The sequence below is a fragment of the Heterodontus francisci genome, chromosome 43 (genome assembly GCF_036365525.1).
Source record: "Heterodontus francisci isolate sHetFra1 chromosome 43, sHetFra1.hap1, whole genome shotgun sequence".
Classification (NCBI taxonomy): Eukaryota; Metazoa; Chordata; class Chondrichthyes; order Heterodontiformes; family Heterodontidae; genus Heterodontus; species Heterodontus francisci.
Window position 1 is genome coordinate 19,496,543 of NC_090413.1, and position 21,007 is coordinate 19,517,549.

At 46.3% G+C, this 21,007-nt stretch overlaps 1 protein-coding gene across 2 annotated transcripts in view; it reads left to right on the plus strand.

The window, feature by feature from the left end:
• Positions 1–7,865: 7,865 nt before the first annotated feature.
• carm1 (coactivator-associated arginine methyltransferase 1) overlaps positions 7,866–21,007 on the plus strand; it is an 83,356-nt gene continuing 70,214 nt past the window's right edge. For both annotated transcript variants that reach the window (XM_068021078.1, XM_068021079.1), the window contains exon 1: positions 7,866–8,007. In XM_068021078.1, the coding sequence (XP_067877179.1) occupies positions 7,866–8,007 (142 nt within the window). The remainder of the gene's footprint in view (positions 8,008–21,007) is intronic.

Below are 21,007 nucleotides of genomic sequence, written 5' to 3' on the forward strand. Positions count from 1 at the left end.
TATAACACACTTCAATTTGCTGCTGCCTCTTACAACTATTTGGAATTTGGCTCTCTAATTTCTAACGGGTACTGAGGCAAAAGCTGGCCTCATTCGAACATATATAACAGCTTGGGCCCATGTAGCACGTTTTAATAGATCAAAATGTCTCGAGCACTTCACAACAGACAGGGTATGGCAATGTATATCCAGTAGTAAGGAGAAGAGTTTGCGGAGGTCACTAATGGCACGGCTGAAAAGAGAGATTTTGAGGAAACTTCAAGATCACAAGATAGATGTGGAAGATCATTCAGCCTGCATCCATCATTACCTCATCCAGGCCACCTAACCTCATCCATCTCGAAAGACCGACAGTCCCCCAGTAAAACATTGTTAAATGGTTCCAGGGTTTGTGCCTCCACTCCCCTACCCTGGATCCCAATCATTCCGTAAAGAACTTCCAGAAATCAGTCCTAACTAAATGATCCAAATTTAAAAGTTCAAATTCAGGTTTTTTTTGGAAGATCTATACAACATTTCCTACACTCCAAAGAGAATTCATAAGCTGTTTAAATCATTTTGATGTGATACAGTGACTATATTGCAATGGCTGTGAAGCACTTTTAGGACATCCTGAGGTATTGAAACACACTTCATAAATGGAAGTTTATTTCACATACATTGCCAAAGATGGTCTTTTCCAATTTTGCTGAGACACCATGCTGTTGAAAAGATTTACATTAGAAAGTTTCAGCAAGATGTACCAGTGTGGTCAATTCACCACTATAAATATTTTGTTTCAAAGTTAATATTGTTACGGCCAAGTGAGGAGGGGGGTCTCTAGCTCCCCTCTTGCCCCTTTCTCTTATTTGACCACAACAGGGTTTATTTCTTTTAAACAGTGGTTGTGCTTACCACTTCTGTGAGTGTTTTACCCACAAATAGATTACAGGAGGGAAAATAGATTTGGTGCTTGGATGAAAGTCCAGAATAAATGGAACTTAAATGCAGTCTGTAAATCTAGTAGTCCTTGGCTGAAGCTGTATGCTGCAAGTCCCTGCTGGTCAAAATGTATTTTGGCTGGCTTGCTTGGCTTAGGGTTTTTCTGAAGGCAGAATCTGTAGTTGGCTCTCTTACCCTGGTTGCTGGCTGTAACGATCTGTAGGCTTGGAGGATTCCCCAGTCGCAGACGGTTTTCATTTGATTTCTGGGGAGAGAGGAGAGAGAGAGGAGCAGCAGCCTTCATTGCTGCTGTCCACTCGGTTACTGCCTGTTTGTTTCTGTGTAACAAAACGTGTTTCTTCAAAGATGAACAGGTGGTCACATGGTTCTTCTCAATCCCCTTTGTTCTGGGGGGTTTTCTGGAATCTTCTAATGAAATTCAAGGTTCTACATGCCTCAGGGTGTCCATTCACACTTGGAGGGGGTTATCTCTTTCAAAGTCAATGGGTGGGGATGGCCTTGACAGTTGTGCTAATGAAACCATTCTATGTAATTCAATCGCTTGGAGCAAGTCATTGTTCTGGTTGGGCTTCTTTGTTAGACTTTTTATCTCCAGTCCAATCTCCTGGTATTTCAGATATAAATGGCAGTGGCCACCTTGGCTGCTAGTTTTTTTTATAAGTTACTTGGAGGCTTTTTTCCATTAAAAGTCTAAGGTAAGTTTCAACCAATGAAATTAATATGCCCCATTTGGCATATAGGGCTTTCCTGACAACATGCACTGAATTCTTCTGTGGTTCATTGTCCCAAGATAAGACAATAATAGTACCCAATATTTATAACCTGTGAGCTGCTGCATCATAACTCACCCCAACATTGGAGAAATCGGTCCCTGGTAATAATTTTGGGGCCACTGAAAATACCGCTGGCTTTTCTTTGATGAGCTGCGTAAAAGCAGACAGAAAATAATTGAAGCATAAGAACACAATAAAGAAATCTATTGCTGGCATCAGGTTGCTCACTAAATATCTCAACTCAGTGAATACAAGACATTTATTTTGGTTCATGTTGGTAGTTTCTGCTTCCACTTTAATGTATCAACATTTTAGCCCAGGTCAGGCCCCATTCTCCTCAACTGGCGTCCAGTGGTAACATTCTTGCCACTAGGTCAGAGGTCCTGGGTTCAAGTTCCACTCCAGAGGCTTGAGCACATAATTCAGGCTGACATCAGTGCAGTACTGAGGGAGTGCTCCACTGTCAGATGTGCCATTTTTCAGATGAGACGTTAAACCAAGGCCCTGTCAGCGTTCTCCGGTGGACATAAAAGATCCCATGGAATTATTGGAGGGAGAGCAGGCAAGTTCTCCACTATGATTTTGCCAATAGTTATGCCTCAACCAACATCAATAAAAACACATTATCTGGTCATTATCACATTTGCTGCTTGTGGGAGCTTCCCATCAGCAACTTGGCTGCTGTATTTCCTACATTACAACAGTAAATGCACTTCAAAACCATTGTAAAGCGCTTGGGGATGTCCTGAGGTGAAAGGTGCTATATAAATACAAGTTGTTTCCTGATAGATTTCCTCTCCCAGCTTTGCTCAGGCGTGTTAATGTCTCCTATATAATCTAATTGAAACTTAGGTTTTACTTTCAGAAATACTAATAATAAGGTGCAATGTAATTGCAGGAATCCAGGACCAAAACTCTAATACACTGAAATTCAATAAAAGCAAAATACTGCGGATGCTAGAAATCTGAAATAAAAACAAGACATGCTGGAACCACTCAGCAGGTCTGGCAGCATCTGTGGAAAGAGAAGCAGAGTTAACGTTTTGGGTCAGTGACCCTTCTTCGGAACCCCGGACCCTTCTTCGGAATTATCACTGAAATTCAATGCCGCTTTCTGTGGCTGATCTGTCCTCTAATTCAGCTTTTAGCTTTTGGACAGAGCTGTTCATTATTCTGCCATTAACACTCCCCCAGATTAATGCTTTGTCTTTGAATACAACTATTGCACAGTGGCGCAGTGGTTAGCACTGCAGCCTCACAGCTCCAGGGACCCGGGTTCGATTCCGGGTACTGCCTGTGTGGAGTTTGCAAGTTCTCCCTGTGTCTGCGTGGGTTTTCTCCGGGTGCTCCGGTTTCCTCCCACAAGCCAAAAGACTTGCAGGTTGATAGGTAAATTGGCCATTATAAATTGTCACTAGTATAGGTAGGTGGTAGGGAAATATAGGAACAGGTGGGGATGTTTGGTAAGAATAGGGGATTAGTGTAGGATTAGTATAAATGGGTGGTTGATGTTTGGCACAGACTCGGTGGGCCGAAGGGCCTGTTTCAGTGCTGTATCTCTAATCTCTAATCTCTAATCTATTAGCACTCCCTTTGCCTTTGTTCCATGACATTTTTTTTAACACGTTCATGGGATGTGGCCATTGCTGGCTAGGCCAGCATTTATTGCCCATCCCTAATTGCTTGAGAAGGTGGTGGTGAGCCGTCTTCTTGAATTGCTGCAGTCCATGAGGGGTAGTTACACCTACAGTGCTATCAGGAAGAGAGTTCCAGGATTTTGACTCAGCAACAGTGAAAGAATGATGATATAGTTCAAAGTCAGGTTGGTGTGTGGCTTGGAGGGCAACTTGCAGGTGGTGGTGTTCCCATGCATCTGCTGCCCTTGTCCTTCTAGGTGGTGGAAGTCGCGTGTTTGGAAGGTGCTAAGTAGTCTTGGTGAGTTGCTGCAGTGCATCTTGTAGATGGTACACACTGCTGTCACTGTGCATCGGTGGTGGAGGGAGGGAATGTTTGTGGATGGGGTGCCAATCAAGCGGACAGCTTTGTCCTAGATGGTGTTGAGCTTCTTGAGTGTTGTTGGAGCTGCATCCATCCAGGCTAATGGAGAGTATACCATCACATTCCTGACTTGTGCCTTGTCGATGACGGTTATTAAACTTGCTACTTCCGACTGAGTAACAGCTGGAAATTTACCTTTCTCTAAATCTTTGCCAGCCACATTCACAATGCAGAAAGTAGCGCATCAGTCTTTATTCTTTGCAATCTCCAGCACCCACGCTGAGATTGGCTAAGATTGATCGTATTCAGGCTGTAAAGTTATATCAGCCTCCTCCAGCGTCGTAATACCTAGTTTCAGCACAGGAGGGAGCAGAGAGCAGAGCGCTGTAGTACAGGTGTTTTACGTCAATGAAAGCGCTGCACTGCTCTCTACCTCCATCCTGTGGCTTTCTCGGATATTACAGGGTTTTCTGGCTCCCTCCTGTGTTGCTCCTAGGTATTACAGCGCTCTGCTCTCTATCCACCCCCCCCCCCCCCCGCGTTCATCCCCGGTATTACAGCGGTCTACTCTCTGGCTCCCTCCTGTGTTGATCTTCGGGATGACGACGCTCTGCTATCTCGCTTCCTCCTGCGCTGATTCCTAGTATTACAGCGCTGTGCTCTTTGGCTCCCTCCTGTGTTGATCCCCACAGTATTACGACCTTCTGCTCTCTGGCTCCGTCTTGCGTTGATCTCCGGTATTCCAGTGCTCTGCTCTCTGGTTCCCTCCTGTGTTGATCCTTGTATTACAGCCATCCCATGCAATCGAAGGCCGTGTATTACCTGCGCTTTTACCTCCGCTCTCCTCACTATCCAAGGCCCCAAACACTCCTTCTAGGTGCAGCAGCGATTTACTTGTACTTCCTTCAATTTAGTATAATGTGTTTGCTGCTCACAATGACATGCTGTTCTCCCTTTGCCAGCTACAGGAGAAATGCCGCGAACAACAGATGCTCCTCTACGTTGCTTTCATAGATCTCACCAAAGCCTTTGACCTCGTCAGCAGATGTGGTCTCTTCAGACTACTAGTAAAGATCGGATGTCCACCAAAATTACTAAGTATCATCACCTCATTCCATGACAATATGAAAGGCACAATTCAGCATAGCGGCACCTCATCAGACCCCTTTCCTATCCTGAGTGGTGTGAAACAGGGCTGTGTTTAGTTTAGTTTAGAGATACAGCACTGAAACAGGCCCTTCCGCCCACCGAGTCTGTGCCGACCATCAACCACCCATTTATACTAATCCTACATTAATTCCATATTCCTACCACATCCCCAGCTGTCCCTATATTTCCCTACCACCTACCTATACTAGGGGCAATTGCTAATGGCCAATTTACCTATCAACCTGCAAGTCTTTGGCATGTGGGAGGAAACCGGAGCACCCGGAGAAAACCCACGCAGACACAGGGAGAACTTGCAAACTCCACACAGGCAGTACCCAGAATTGAACCTGGGTCGCTGGAGCTGTGAGGCTGCAGTGCTAACCACTGCGCCACTGTGCCGCCCTACACTGTTCTCGCACCTACACTGTTTGGGATCTTCTCACTGCTGCACTCACATGCGTTCAAGTCTTCAGAAGAAGGAATTTTCCTCCACACAAGATCAGGGGGCAGGTTGTTCAACCTTGCCCGTCTGAGAGCGAAGACCAAAGTACGGAAAGTCCTCATCAGGGAACTCCTCTTTGCTGATGATGCTGCATTAACATCCCACACAAAAGAGTGTCTGCAGAGACTCATCGACAGGATTGTGGCTGCCTGCAACAAAGTTGGCCTAACTCAGCCTCAAGAAAACGAACATCATGGGGCAGGATGTCAGAAATGCTCCATCCATCAATATTGGCGACCACGCTCTGGAAGTGGTTCAAGAGTTCACCTACCTCGGCTCAACTATCACCAATAACCTGTCTCTAGATGCAGAAATCAACAAGCGCATGGGAAAGGCTTCCACTGCTATGTCCAGACTGGCCAAGAGGGTGTGGGAAAATGGTGCACTGACACGGAACACAAAAGTCCGAGTGTATCAAGCCTGTATCCTCAGTACCTTGCTCTGTGGCAGCGAGGCCTGGACAACGTATGTCAGCCAAGAGCGACATCTCAATTCATTCCATCTTCGCTGCCTCCGGAGAATCCTTGGTAGCAGGTGGCAGGACCACATCTTCATCGCAGAAGTCCTTGAGGCGGCCAACATATACACTCTACTGAGCCAGCAGCGCTTGAGATGGCTTGGCCATGTGAGCCGCATGGAAGATGGCAGGATCCCCAAGGACGCATTGTACAGCGAACTCGTCACTGGTATCAGACCCACCGGCCATCCATGTCTCCGCTTTAAAAACGTCTGCAAACGCTTCATGAAGTCCTGTGACACTGACCACAAGTCGTGGGAGTCAGTTGCCAATGATCGCCAGAACTGGCAGACAGCCATAAAGGCGGGGGCTAAAGAGTGGCGAGTCAAAGAGACTTAGCAGTTGGCAGGAAAAAAGACAGAAGTGCAAGGAGAGAGCCAACTGTGTAACAGCCCCAACAACCAATTTTATCTGCAGTGCCTGTGGAAGAGTCTGTCACTCTAGAATTGGCCTTTATAGCCACTCCAGGCACTGCTCCACAAACCACTGACCACCTCTGGGCGCTTACCTATTGTCTCTCGAGACAAGGAGGCCAAAGAAGACAGCATGCTGCTCCCAGGCTCCCCCATGTGGTCTTATCCAGGATTACAGCTAGCTGCAATCACTCAGCAGGTCTGGCAGCATCTATGAAAAGAGAAGCAGAGTTAACGTTTCGGGTCAGTGACCCTTCTTCGGCACTGACAAATATTAGAAAAGTCACAGATTATAAGCAAGTGAGGTGGGGGTGGGGCAAGAGATAACAAAGGAGAAGGTGCAGATTGGACCAGGCCACATAGCTGACCAAAAGTCACGGAGTAAAGGCAAACAATATGTTAATGGTGTGTTGAAAGTCAAAGCATTAGTACAAATTAGGTGTAAATACACTGAATATTGAACAGCAGCAAGTGCAAACCTGAAAAAAAACCTGAAAAAAACAGTGGGTAAGAAAACTGAACATTTCTCTGAAATGAAATAAATGCAAAAAAAGATTGTAAAAAATGTAAAAAAGAATGTAAAAAAAAAGGAAGAAAAAATAACTAAAAATGAAAGTAAAATGGGGGGCTGTCATGCTCTGAAATTATTGAACTCAATGTTCAGTCCGGCAGGCTGTAGTGTGCCCAATCGGTAGATGAGATGCTGTTCCTCGAGCTTGCGTTGATGTTCACTGGAACACTGCAGCAATCCCAGGACAGAGATGTGAGCAGGGGGGAGTGTTGAAATGGCAAGCAACCGGAAGCTCAGGGTCCTGCTTGCGGACTGAGCAGAGATGTTCCGCAAAGCGGTCACCCAGTCTGCGCTTGGTCACCCCAATGTAGAGGAGACCACACTGTGAGCAGCGAATACAGTATACTACATTGAAAGAAGTACAAGTAAATCGCTGCTTCACCTGAAAGGAGTGTTTGGGGCCTGGGTTTGTTTTTGTTTTAGATTTCCAGCATCCGCAGTATTTTGCTTTTATTACAGCTAGCTGCTCCCGGGCTCCCTCGTGTGGCATTACCCAGCATTACAGCGAGCTGATCCCGGGCTCCCTCGTGTGGCTTTACGCTTCATTACAATGTGCTGCTCCCGGGCTCCTTCGTGTGGCTTTACGCAGCATTACAGCGTGCTGCTCCCGGGCTCTCCCGTGTGGCTTTCCGCAGCATTACAGCGTGCTGCTCCCGGGCTCCCCGTGTGGCTTTATGCAGCATTACAGTGTGCTGCTCCCGGGCTCCCCCGTGTGGCTTTACGCAGCATTACAGCATGCTGCTCCCGGTCTCCCTCGTGTGGTACTATGCAACATTACAGTGTGCTGCTCCCGGGCTCCCCCGTGTGACTTTACGCAGCATTACAGCGTGCTGCTCCCGGGCTCCCCCGTGTGGCTTTACCCCGGTCTGCTTGCTGACGGGTCGCGTGTCCGCTCCGGCGCGGGGACGCGCCCCTGTGTTAAAGGCGCGCCCCCGGGAGAGGAAGGGGGTGGCGCGCGGTCCCGCTCCGCGTGCGCGCGCACACAGTTTTTTTTTCCAAAATGGCCACCACGGTGTTCCCGGGCGTGCGGCTGGTGTCGATCGGGGATCAGAACGGGGAGATCCAGCGGCACTCGGACCAGCAGCCGCTCAAACTGGAGATTAAAACCACCCAGGACAGCGCCTACATCAGCCTGTACAGCAGTGAGTGAGCGGAGGGAAAGCGGGCCCGGAGCCTGGGTACCGGGGCCTACAGCCTGAGGGGGAGTCCGGGGCCACTGAGGGGGAACATTCAGCAGCTTCACCCGGCGATACCGTGGGACGTCCATAACCGGCGGCGCCGCCGAGAGCGGTTCCGGTCCCAGCCTTGGAAAGCCCGAGGCCTACGGCCTGGGCCCGCGCTCTCCGCCTCGGGAGCAGGTTCCGGGCCCCAATTTCAAGTCCTCCCCGGCTCTCTCAGCCGGAACCCGGGGTGAGGAGGGTGGCGGCGGCTCCAGTCGGTGTCTCTGCTCCTGAGCTCGGGATCAACGCTGTACCTTTCAGTAAAGGATTCAGGATTTAAAGCTCCTTTAATGTGGAAGATCCCATGGGCTTCGTTCCCATTAAAACCGGGGGAATTCTGGTGAATTGATCCATCACCCAAAAAGAGACAATCTTCGCCATTCATCTCATTTTGCTTTTTTGGGGGTGGGTTGCTCCCCAACATTGGGAACTAACCCTGAACCAGTTTTCCATACTTCCTATTCAACTAACTTCTCCCACATTCTCCACCTTGTTAATGTCTGTTGTTATGTCTCCTGAGCATCATCATCATCTGCCATTTAACTAGTTCCTGATTCTCTCAAACACCAGCACTTTGCAGGTCATCTTGTGTCTTTGTGTGTGTGTGCGGATGGATGGGGGTCTTTGTGGCTGTGTCTCCTCTTCCTCCTCCTCCTGAAGTGCTGCTCGTCTGTAATATCTTTGCACAGAGGAAAGTTTATACCTGAAATGCCAGCTCTCTTTTATCAGTGGATGCTTAGGCTCTAGTATTTTCAGCTTTTATTTCACATTTCCAGCGTTTGCAATATTTTCTGCTTCTAGGTTGGGTTATTTCCTGAGTGCTTATAGGAGTTGCAGCAATCTGGATTCTAATTCTGGATATTTAAGGCTCCACATCATTCTAGTAGATTGTCGTATTGCATCTGCAATAAATACAAGGCTGAAATTGGGCTGAGAGCTGGGTGACAATGTAAAGCAGGGGAGGACGGCTTGAATTATTTAAAAAGCTCCTCCATTTGAGGCTGAGTTTGGAGGGATCCTGTTATTGCTCCTGTGTAGTGCTGCTTTCATGTCAACTTTTCATAACACTGTTGATTTGCAGAATGCATGGAATTCTGATATCAGAGGGCTGTGATACTTTGTGACAGTGAGCAGCGTGGCATGATTGAAAACTCTTTAACCGTGTGCTGTTTCATCTACATTAATGGTGCTATATAATACAAGTGTTAGCTCACTCTCTGTGTCTTCCTGTTTGAGAGAGAGCGAGAGCCTGGCCTTGGTAATTGGTCTACAGGAAATCCCATCCAGAGAACCTGCACTGCTCACTTATATCAGGCTCCTGGGCCTAGACCAGACTGATTGCATATATTTGGAAATTATGTTTGAGTGTATTGAGTAGCTTTACTTTCCTTGGCAGTGGGCATTTGAATCAGGAAGTGAGACCTAGTCCTTTTCTAGTTTCAAGCTAGAAAGAAAGAAAGAGAGGCTTGCATTTATATAGCCCCTTTCTGGACCTCAGGGCAGCTCAAAGCACTTTGCAGCCAATGAAATATTTTGGAATCAATCGCTGTTGTAATGTAGGAAAAGCAGTAGCCAATTCCCGCAAACAGCAATGAGATAATCGTATCTTTTTTTTGTGTGGGGTTGGTTGAGTGAACGTTAGGAAGAAATAGTGCCATGGGATCTGTTATCCCCATCTGAGAGGGCAGGTGGGGCCTCAGTTTAACATCTCATCTGAAAGATGGCACCTCCAACACTGAAGCACTCCCTCAGTACTGCACTGGGAGCATCGGCCTAGATTTTGTGCTCAGGTCCCTTGAGTGTGACTAAGTCACAACCTACTGATTCAGAGGCAAGAGGTCTACCAGCTGAGCCATGTCTAATAAGGCCAAAATATAGAACAGTATATCTGTTGTTCTATATCGTAAAGAGGTCAATTTAAACCCAACCTGGGGTTGGCCATTTCCTTGTGACCGAACTAGCACCAGATCTTATTGAAACTGCTATGTGTACTACTACCCTGAGTGGTGTCACTGAGACTCTTGAAGGAGAGTTTCTTTTCACTATTTTAGCCTTCAGAGGCTGTGACCTTTCCCTAGGGGTTGTGAGTACCTCTTCTGGCCCTTTAACTCCTGCATTGAGCTCGACTGTGTGTGACTTAATAACCAAACATTATTATTTCAACTCTACTCTTTATGCTTCGTCGAGGAACCAAATGTTTTCTGGCAGAATGATTTCACTCAATTGGGTGGCCACAAGCTGCAGAATCTGGGTACCACAAGCAGGCTTGTGTCGCTGGGGATAAATTTCACACCTTTTGCATGCTCAGCGCTCAAGTGTACCTAATGTATCTTTCAGGTTTGCATATTCCTCATTAGGCACACTAGTTAATATCGATACGCTGACTGTGAACAAACCTTTCCAAAGCAGTTGGAAATAGCCATGATTCTTTTCCAGAGTTGTACAAAGTCTGGCTCCATATTAGGGGGAAGGGTGTAGGTGATAACAGGGGAGAGGATTTATAACTCTGTATTATGGGCTGACGGGTTGGTTATATTTTACCTTTTTACCCACTATGTGACCTGCCCCAGGTACGATCCTTCATTTAAAGCACAGCTGTTTTGGAATGTGCTGATCAGCTGGGTCCTCTGGTGACATCAGGCAATGGCTCTTCTGGCCATTCTTCTAATGGGAATATTTATAACTTTAAAAAAAATTCTCACTTAATGTATATTGTGTATAATCCACTGTAATTCTGTACGTGAGCCACCCAGTAAATCCCACTCATCTGCCACGCCCTCGAATATTCCTCTTTCTTCAGCAGCTGCTCTTTTTTTTTTAAAGAGTAGTCTTAAGACTTTCAAAGTTTAAAGAGGGCAGTCGCGGTAATTTTGAAATGATGCACAGTCTCCTTTTTCAGCAAGGCGATGGGCTCTTCTAGGGGATGCTGTAGAGGCAGCTTTGCTCTGTGCGTACCTGTGTTGTACCTGACTTGGGAGTATCGGAGTGTTCCCTGCTAACATTAGGTGACAGTTAATATTTCTTCCCGTCAGCTTGAAAAGCGCACAAAGAAAAATTGAACAGCAGAGAGTGTTTCACATGGAGTCTTGTGTGTTACAGAATAAATAGCACTTTTCACCTGAGTGTGACAGTGGATGCTGGGCACCAATGACTTCTGGGGGAGGGGAGGGGGGGAACAATGTTCTGTTGAAAAGCCATGATTTAGTTGTATTTAAAATGTATATGTGGTGGGGTGGGGGTTGTATGGGTGCAGGAGATGTAAGTGTGACAATGTGGGGAACAGATTTCATACTGTAAAGGTGTTATTTGTAGTTTATTTTCTTGTCTGTTGTTGCTGCCTCTGCAGTTTATTTTTGTGGCAGGGCTTGTGTTAAAGTTGGGGAAGAAACTTCTCTCAGCAGTTAGTTAGTTAGTTAGAGATACAGCACTGAAACAGGCCCTTCGGCCCACTGAGTCTGTGCCGACCATCAACCACCCATTTATACTAATCCTACACTAATCCCATATTCCTACCACATCCCCACCTGTCCCTATATTTCCCTACCACCTTCCTATACTAGGGGCAATTTATAATGGCCAATTTACCTATCAACCTGCAAGTCTTTTGGCTGCGGGAGGAAACCGGAGCACCCGGAGGAAACCCACGCAGACACAGGGACAACTTGCAAACTCCACACAGGCAGTACCTAGAATTGAACCCGGGTCGCTGGAGCTGTGAGGCTGCGGTGCTAACCACTGAGCCACTGTGCCGCCCAGTTTTGGAAGGCTCTGCCATTCCTCCTAATCTTCAGGTATTTGCCAGAGGCAGACTGGGTGGAACTGTAATGATGCAGCCGGCAGCCCTGAGTGCCACAATGGTTGTTGTGTGTCTCGAGGTATTGGAATCATTTGCCTTCTACATTGGGAATAGTGTCTTGTGGGCAGTGACCATTTTAAAGAGAAATGGGGACCATTTGCATTGCACCTAATCATCTCACACTCAGAAACATCTCAAAACACTTTGCATATGATGAATTATTTCAAAGCGCTGTCGCTGTTACGTGATTTTGTTTGTGGTGTTGGTTGAGAAAGGAATGTTGGCAAGGGTAGCAGATAAACTTCCTGCACAGATCTGTGGCAGGAGATCTTTGATAGGAACAGGCAGGGTCTTGGTTTAATGTCTGATCCTTGCAGTACAGCAGTGCTGACCTCAACTGGGTGCTCAAACCCTGGAGGGGGTCTTGAACCCACAGCCCGCGGATGCAGAGGGAAGAGTCCTACAAACACGGCTAAGCTGCCACGTGTGCATTTTGGGGAGGTGTAGACCTTTTTTAATATGTCATTTTTGGGGGCATAAGATCGTGTGGGGCTAGTTGGTAGGAACCCTTGCTTCTCTGACCAGCATCCAATTCATTTGGATATGACATTCACTGTCCATCTAAGTGGACCTCCCTCCTGTACTCGAATTCCAGCAAGGTGGTAATTTTGATGGTCCGCATCCTCAACCATTCTGTCTGTTACAACATTGATGCTCTTCCTGGCCAGATTCCCACCTTGCACTCTCTGCAAGCCTGAGCTCACCTAAAACTCTGCTGCCTGCAGCCTAACTCGCACCAAGTCCCGTTCACCCATCACCCCTGTGCTCATTGACCTACATTGGCTGCTCGTCCTTGTCTTTATTTGCAAATTCTTCCACTGCCTCGCCCGTCCCATCTCCTCCAGCTCTACAACCCTTTGAGACCTCTGCTCCTCCACCTCTAACCTCTTGCACATCCCTAGTTTAATTGCTCCACCAGTTGGCGGCCGTGCTTTCAGCTGCCTGGGCCCTGAGCTCTGGAATTCCCTCTCTATCTCTCCACTTTTCATACGCTCTTTAAAACCTACACCTTTTGATCAACTACACTAATTGTTACTTTATGTTGGTCAGTGAAATTTCTTTTTGATGTCAGTCCTATGAAACACCGTGGGACATTTTTACTATGTTAAAGGTGCTATAAAATGCAAGTTGTTTGAGCATGTGCAAGGACTTGAATCAGTATCACCCTTATATGTTGCCTTTGGCATCTGCATCTAGCTTTATTTAATCTGACCCTATGCACTATAGCACTGTATGCCTGTGCAGGTTAATCATAAGCCTCGTAGTTCATTGTGGGGAGTAGTTGATCAGAAGCTGATCTTTTCAAAAGAAAACCTGAATTTGATGCTCCCTCTATAGGAGCAGTCCTGGAGCATTACATGTGTTGGCCGTGACTTGTACCTCTCCTGGGTTAGAGAGAGAGAATCAACAGACAGACTCCCTGTCTTAATGTTATTGCTCATTTGGGTGAGATGACCAATTAATTCCACATGTGTAGAAGTGTGTTTAGACCACATCAAGTAACATAATCTGGTTTTTAAAATCAACATTCAGCAATTTCTAAGCCAGCACAGTGTTACTGTGAATATGGCACAAGAAGCAGGGTTCCCCTACCCTTGGGTGGGAAGGAGTGTATGTGGGAGTACATGTGCAGGCATAGATTGGAAAGAGTGACTAAAAGACTGGAGTCAATGAGCAGTTGGTGATGGTTAGTTTGTACAGACTGAATCATTGGGTTTTCCTCCCTTTTTTAGATCGATTTCTGACTGACCTGTACTTTAAAGATTGAACAGGCTGGGGCTCTTTTGAGGAGAAAGAGAAAACTGTTAGAGGTTTTCAAGATTATGAAAGGATTTGATAGGGTAGACATAGAGAAAACGCTTCCAGTTGCGGGGGACACTAGAACTAGGGATCATAAATACAAGAGATTCACTAATAAATCCAGTAGGGAATTCAGGATAAACGTCTTTACTCAGAGAATGGTCAGAATGTGAAACTCACTGCCACATGGAGTAGTTGAGGTGAATAGCAAAGATACATGAGGGCGAAAGGCACATACGTTGATGAGATAAGAAGAGTGGGAGTCTCATGTGGGGCATAATCACTGGCACGGACCTGTTGGGCTAAATGACCAAATACTTTAAATACAGCCAATTAGCTTGTGGTCACTCACCTAGAGGCCTCTGATGTGTTTATAACTCTCACTATAGTGAGTTTGTGATGAAGCAGGCAGTTTTTCCCCTATTCTAACTCCTCTCCTGAAGATATTGAACCTCCTAGGATGCAGGTTCCATACCCACTCACATTTACTGTGCAGAATTAGCTGCGATTTGTGTGTGTCCTGCTGGTGAGTGACATCAGGGCCATCACATCTGAGGCCTATCTTGTCTTCCCCCAGTGTGTACAGTCAGTTAGGCCCACACAGGAGTGGGAACTTTCTGCTCTAACCCAGGGCTGCAGATGCCCAGTCTGAGGTTAGCCAACTGCAGACTGGGAAAATCAAGCGATCTTTATTTGGTAAATGGAACCTGGTTATTGTCATGTCTTAAATACCCAGCATAAAGCCCTTGTGATTATTTTACCAGTTATTTTATTGATATGCATGTGTTCCTGTTATATAAATTCTTTCTTTTGGGCCTCCTTATCTCGAGAGACAATGGATACGCGCCTGGAGGTGGTCAGTGGTTTGTGAAGCAGCGCCTGGAGTGGCTATAAAGGCCAATTCTGGAGTGACAGGCTCTTCCACAGGTGCTGCAGAGAAATTTGTTTGTTGGGGCTGTTGCACAGTTGGCTCTCCCCTTGCGCCTCTGTCTTTTTTCCTGCCAACTACTAAGTCTCTTCGACTCGCCACAATTTAGCCCTGTCTTTATGGCTGCCCGCCAGCTCTGGCGAATGCTGGCAACTGACTCCCACGACTTGTGATCAATGTCACACGATTTCATGTCGCGTTTGCAGACGTCTTTATAACGGAGACATGGACGGCTGGTGGGTCTGATACCAGTGGCGAGCTCGCTGTACAATGTGTCTTTGGGGATCCTGCCATCTTCCATGCGGCTCACATGGCCAAGCCATCTCAAGCGCCGCTGACTCAGTAGTGTGTATAAGCTGGGGATGTTGGCCGCTTCAAGGACTTCTGGGTTGGAGATATAGTCCTGCCACCTGATGCCAAGTATTCTCCGAAGGCAGCGAAGATGGAATGAATTGAGACGTCGCTCTTGGCTGGCATACGTTGTCCAGGCCTCGCTGCCGTAGAGCAAGGTACTGAGGACACAGGCCTGATACACTCGGACTTTTGTGTTCCGTGTCAGTGCGCCATTTTCCCACACTCTCTTGGCCAGTCTGAACATAGCAGTGGAAGCCTTACCCATGCGCTTGTTGATTTCTGCATCTAGAGACAGGTTACTGGTGATAGTTGAGCCTAGGTAGGTGAACTCTTGAACCACTTCCAGAGCGTGGTCGCCAATATTGATGGATGGAGCATTTCTGACATCCTGCCCCATGATGTTCGTTTTCTTGAGGCTGATGGTTAGGCCAAATTCATTGCAGGCAGACGCAAACCTGTCGATGAGACTCTGCAATTATTATATAAATATATAAAACAAGACCGTTTATCTGGTCATTATCACATTGCTGTTTGTGGGAGCTTACTGTGTGCAAATTGGCTGCTGCTTTTCCCTACGTTATACAACCGTGACTACACTTCAAAAGTACTTCATTGACTGTAAAGTGCTTTGTGACATCCTAAGGCCGTGAAAGGTGCTATAGAAATGCAAGTTCATTCTTGTGTACTTGGTATTTCTCAGCCCATTCTCTAGAAGGTTGCCACCCTACAGATGATGCAACAACAACCAGCTGTATTTGTATCACACCTTTAACATAGTAAAACATCCAAAGGCACTTCACAGGAGTGTTATTATAATTTGACACTGAGCTACATGAGATATTAGGCCAAATGATGCAAAGCTTTGTCAAAGAGGTAGCTTTAAAGGAGGATCTTAAAGGGGCAGTAACAGATGGAGGGGTTTAGGAGAGAATTTCAGAGCTTCAGGTCTAGACAGCTGAAGGCTGGTGTGATTAAAACAGAGGATGCTCGACAGACCAGAATTGGAGGACCAGAGATATCACAGATTGCAGGATTGGTGGAGGCTACAGAAATAGAAAGAGGCGTGGCCATGTAGGGGTTTGAAAACCAGGATGATAATTTTAAAATCAAGGCATTGCTTAACTGGGAGCCAGTGTAAGTCAGTGAGCACAGGGGTGATGGGTGAAAGGGACTTGGTGGAAGTTGGGAATTAGGCAGCAGAGTTATGGATTGTTTGAAGTTTATGGAAGGTGGGAGGGAAGCTGACCGGGAGAGTATTGAAATAATTGAATCTCAAGTAAGCAAATGCATGCCACATGAGCTGAGGCAGGGATGGAAATGGGCAATGTTTACGGATGTAGAAGTAGGTGCTCTTGGTGATAGTGCAGATATGCGGTCAGAGGCTCATTGCACAGTCATATAGGGTGCCAAAGTTGCAAACGGTCTGGTTTAGCCTCAAGCAGTGGCCAGGGGCACCCATTCTGGGGCGGTGATAATGGGCTCATTCTGAAGTTCAGAATGAACAGAATTGAACATTAGGAGTCCAGGCCTGCAGTACTGACCCTGTGGAAATGTTTAGATTTTCTGCATGCGGGTAGTTTGTAGCTATACTGGCAGGCAGGCTCTAGCTGAACTGAATCAGGAACAAGGCTCTGTGCTCTTTTTAGAGAAGAGGAAACGTGAGGTAGTGGTTGGACCATTGAGTGGATGCTAAAAGCGAACAGTGAAGCTGAGACTGCCGCATGAGCTGTTACAGGTGAAGGTGCAAGAGTGTGGGCTCTGCTTCCTGCGAGATTCTGGGAAATCAACATGCTCCACAGCTGTGACTTGTTCACTTGGTGGAAATGCTCATCATATTTAAAAGTTACTTTGCCTCAGATGCACTGTCTGCAGAGGAGCTCGTGCAGCTTCTGCTGAGAGTCACCGAGCACTTTGTTCCACTCTGTGCTTCAGTGTAGCAGCACTTGAATGAAGCCTGAACTAAAGTAAATATTGGATGGCGTCCTTGGTGTTGACTCAAACTCCTGTAACAATGTAAAGCACGAACAGTGATGGTATCTGGGTTCTGGTGTATTGGAGACTCCTGGTGGGCTCCATGCTGGACATCTGTTGCACTCTGTTATCTGCTAATGTTTTGCTTTGCTTTTTTCATACTCTGTCTGAAAAGTCCTCAAGACCCTTTCTTTGCAACATCTTTTCTTGACTGTCCTGTTGGATCAGGTGCTGAGTTAAGTGACGATTGTCTGTGTGAAATCACTCCCTCTATTTCTCTGCTCCAGCACATTGAAATTGGGAATTAATGGCCTCATGCTCACTCCTGTTTAGGAATAAAATGCCATACACTTTCTTTTATAGTTCTGATTTGTGTCCTCGGTTTGTATAAATCTGCTTTCCAGGGGCACAGCTGTTCACTGGAGACCGGGTTCCTGATCACAGATTTCAAAGATCATTAATTGTGTCACAGTGATTACCACACTTAGATTCAAATAGGTCAGTGTTTCTCAAACTGCACAATGGTGTCTGCGGGGGGTGATGGTGAGATTGCAGGATCTCCTCGTTAAAAGGCAGTGTTTATTACCTTGAAAATCCTGTGTGCTGGGAATCTTTATTTTAGTTAGAACCAGTCACAAAAGTTCAGAAAATAACTCAAAACCTAGGTGAGAAATTGACATTGATCATTTAAAAAGTTGTGAAGATTCCCGATCTATTTAAAACGCTTGTCATTTGGAGAAACAGTCAGGTGACATTGCGTTAGTGAGAAGCCTCCCTGACTCCTCTAAAGCAGAGTGAATGATTTCTTTTCTCTTTCTACCCCCAACCTCCAGCTCTGAAGTGAACTAAAGTCTCAGCCATGTAGCAGCTGTGTCTCCTTGATTATTTTCCTTTTTTATTGTCCTTAAGAGAATGTAGTTTCCTTCCACATCTGTCGGTCTTTATTCAGAGAGAACTACAGGGCCGGGCTGACAGGCTGATCATCCTGAATGTGAACATTTGCATTTGATGCCTGCGACTCCAAAGAAAATGCTGAGCTGGGCTGGTGGGGGAGGGGGCTGTGTTGGGAATATAGGCAGGAGCAGAGAGCCACTAGCGCACAATCTGTTTTTAGGCACAGTAGTTTCTCTAAATCTAATTGTTGGCAGCAGCATGCACAGCACCAGTCTGCCAGTATGGGACGGCAGTGATGCAGTGCAGAGGTACAACCCTGCTCCCCCAGCCAGTGGGGGATTGCAGTTGATGCAGTGTAGTTTCCCAATGTCTCCTGAAGTGTATTCTTTGCACCTGCATCCATCACATAGACTTGTTCAACAGATTGTTGGTTTCTTTCTGTGTGGAGTTTCTCTTTGATCGATCTCTCTGCAGAACTAGCTAGTTCATTATGTGGTGCCGGAATCTGTATAATATTAGCCAGCACTGTGTTCTTTTTATTAAGGCACATAAATCTTATTGATGGCTAGAAGCAGAATGTGGGGAAAGAGAAGGAAATCGCTAGCAGCAGGGCATAGTATGAGTAATTTCAAGCTGCAGTACACCCTGATTCCTCCATTAAACCTCAGGGCAGTGATAATGGAGCTTGTTTTGGGGCATACTTGCTTCTGAAAGAACCAGTGATACTGGGAAGGCTTTATATTGAGTCTGATAGATGATTAGTGTATTCGGTGATACTCTCCTTAGCAGACTGCTGATATCCTGTAGATTGAACAGTTTCCCAGGGTACACAGTGTTTTTTTAATCTTTTATTTTTATTATTTTTTTTAATTTAGAGATACAGCACTGAAACAGGCCCTTCGGCCCACCGGGTCTGTGCCGACCAACGACCACCCATTTATACTAATCCTACATTAACCCCATATTCTCTACCATATCCCCACCATTCTCCTACCACCTACACTAGGGGCAATTTACAATGGCCAATTTACCTATCAACCTGCAAGTCTTTGGCTGTGGGAGGAAACCGGAGCACCCGGCGAAAACCCACGCAGTCACAGGGAGAACTTGCAAACTCCACGCAGGCAGTACCCAGAACTGAACACGGGTCGCTGGAGCTGTGAGGCTGCGGTGCTAACCACTGTGCCACCTTTTATACATAACATTTCTGTAACTTTTTTGAGCAGTGTAAGTCACCTGTGGTGACTTGTAAATATTAATTCCCTATGTGTTTGCTGTCCTCATATTATAGAGATTGCAGTAGCTGATGCTTATCTGAAGTGATGGTTTCTTGAAATATAGAATGGCACTGGGCAGCAGTGAAATGTTGAGTGCCAAGGAGCAGGGGTGGGTACAGGTTTGAGTGTTGACATGGGCACTTTTTAGAGAAGGGAAAGAGAGAGAGAACCCCAATCCAGATGCCTCCTGGCTGTTCAGGTCTGGGACCAAAGTGTGTGCCTGCTACCTTGGCTGCAAACTTCATAGGAACAGAAGGAAGCCGCTCAACCCCTCGAACTTCTGTCATTCAGTTAGATTTTGGCTGATCAGTCTTTCAACTCCATTAAGGGTTTTGGCAGTCAGTTCATATGTGTTTCTAAAATTGAGTGAAATGGAGGTGAGTTAAAGGATAAAAATTTAGAGAATGGACTTCAATCTTGAAATGAATCAGCTCCTGGGTGTTGACAGCAAATGAATTCTGCAGTGTAAGTTGGCTTTGCAATAGCTGAGTGATCGATTAAACCTGGAAATGTATTTATATCTGAGCCAGATATCTGTATTGCAAATGAGGAAAATTGGGACCTCACATGGAACATGGCAAATATTTTCCTTCTGGTGCACTCTCTCCCCTCCCGCTAGATCCTATTGTACATTCTGCCCTGTGTATAGGCAACTGAGGCTTTGCGGCAGGAATGTGCAGTGTTAAGCAGCCTTGCTTTGCGGTTTCAGTGGGAGCCCAGGTCAATACACCAGTCTTTCATGGCAGTTCAGTGTGGGGATATCCTAACTGCTGCTCAAGTCACAGTGGCACAGTGGTTAGCACTGCAGCCTCTCAGCTCCAGGGACCCGGGTTCGATTCTGGGTACTGCCTGTGTGGAGTTTGCAAGTTCTCCCTGTGTCTGCGTGGGTTTTCTCCGGGTGCTCCGTTTTCCTCCCACAAGCCAAAAGACTTGCAGGTTGGTAGGTAAATTGGCCATTATAAATTGTCACTAGTATAGGTAGGTGGTAGGGAAATATAAGGACAGGTGGGGATGTTTGGTAGGAATATGGGATTAGTGTAGGATTAGTATAAATGGGTGGTTGATGGTCGGCACTGACTCGGGCCGAAGGGCCTGTTTCAGTGCTGTATCTCTTATATAAAAAAAAAGTCACTTTGTTCTTTTGTGCAGATTAGCACAGTAGCTGAGAACTTCGCCTTTGAACATAGCTGAAAGAATACATGTCTTGCTTTGTGATTATGATATGCATGTTTTTTCAGGCCTCAGTTCCTGAAAATATTTAAAGAGCCAAATGTCTGCATTAAAATCGTGCTATGACATAGTGTCAATCCGGGCTCACTGTGTAGCACTCTCGCCTCTGAGTACAAAAATGTAGTGCAATACTGAGGGAATGCTGCAATGGCCGAGGAGCTCTCCTTTTCATAAGAGTGCCAGGGGATCTTTTACGCTCACCTGAGGGGGGGCAGACAGGATTTTGGTTTAGCTATCCCTGGTGTACTGGCCAATACCTATCCCTGAATCAACGTTTTTTTTTTATTCGTAGGTGGGATTTGAGCATCTCTGACAAGGCCAGCATTTATTGCCAATCTATAATTGCCCCTGAGAAGGTGGTGGCAAGCTGCCTTCTTGAACGCTGCTGTCCCCTGGTGTAGGTATACCCACAGTGCTGTTAGAGAGGAAGTACCAGGATATTGACCCAGTGACAATGAAGGAGCAGTGATGTAGTTCCATGTCAGGATGGTGTGCGATTTGGAGTGGAATTTACAGGTGGTGATGTTCCCAGGCATATGCTGCCCTGTCCTTTTAAGTGGTAGTTGGATTCGAATGTGCTTTGAAGGAAGCATGGAGAGTTGCTGCAGTGCA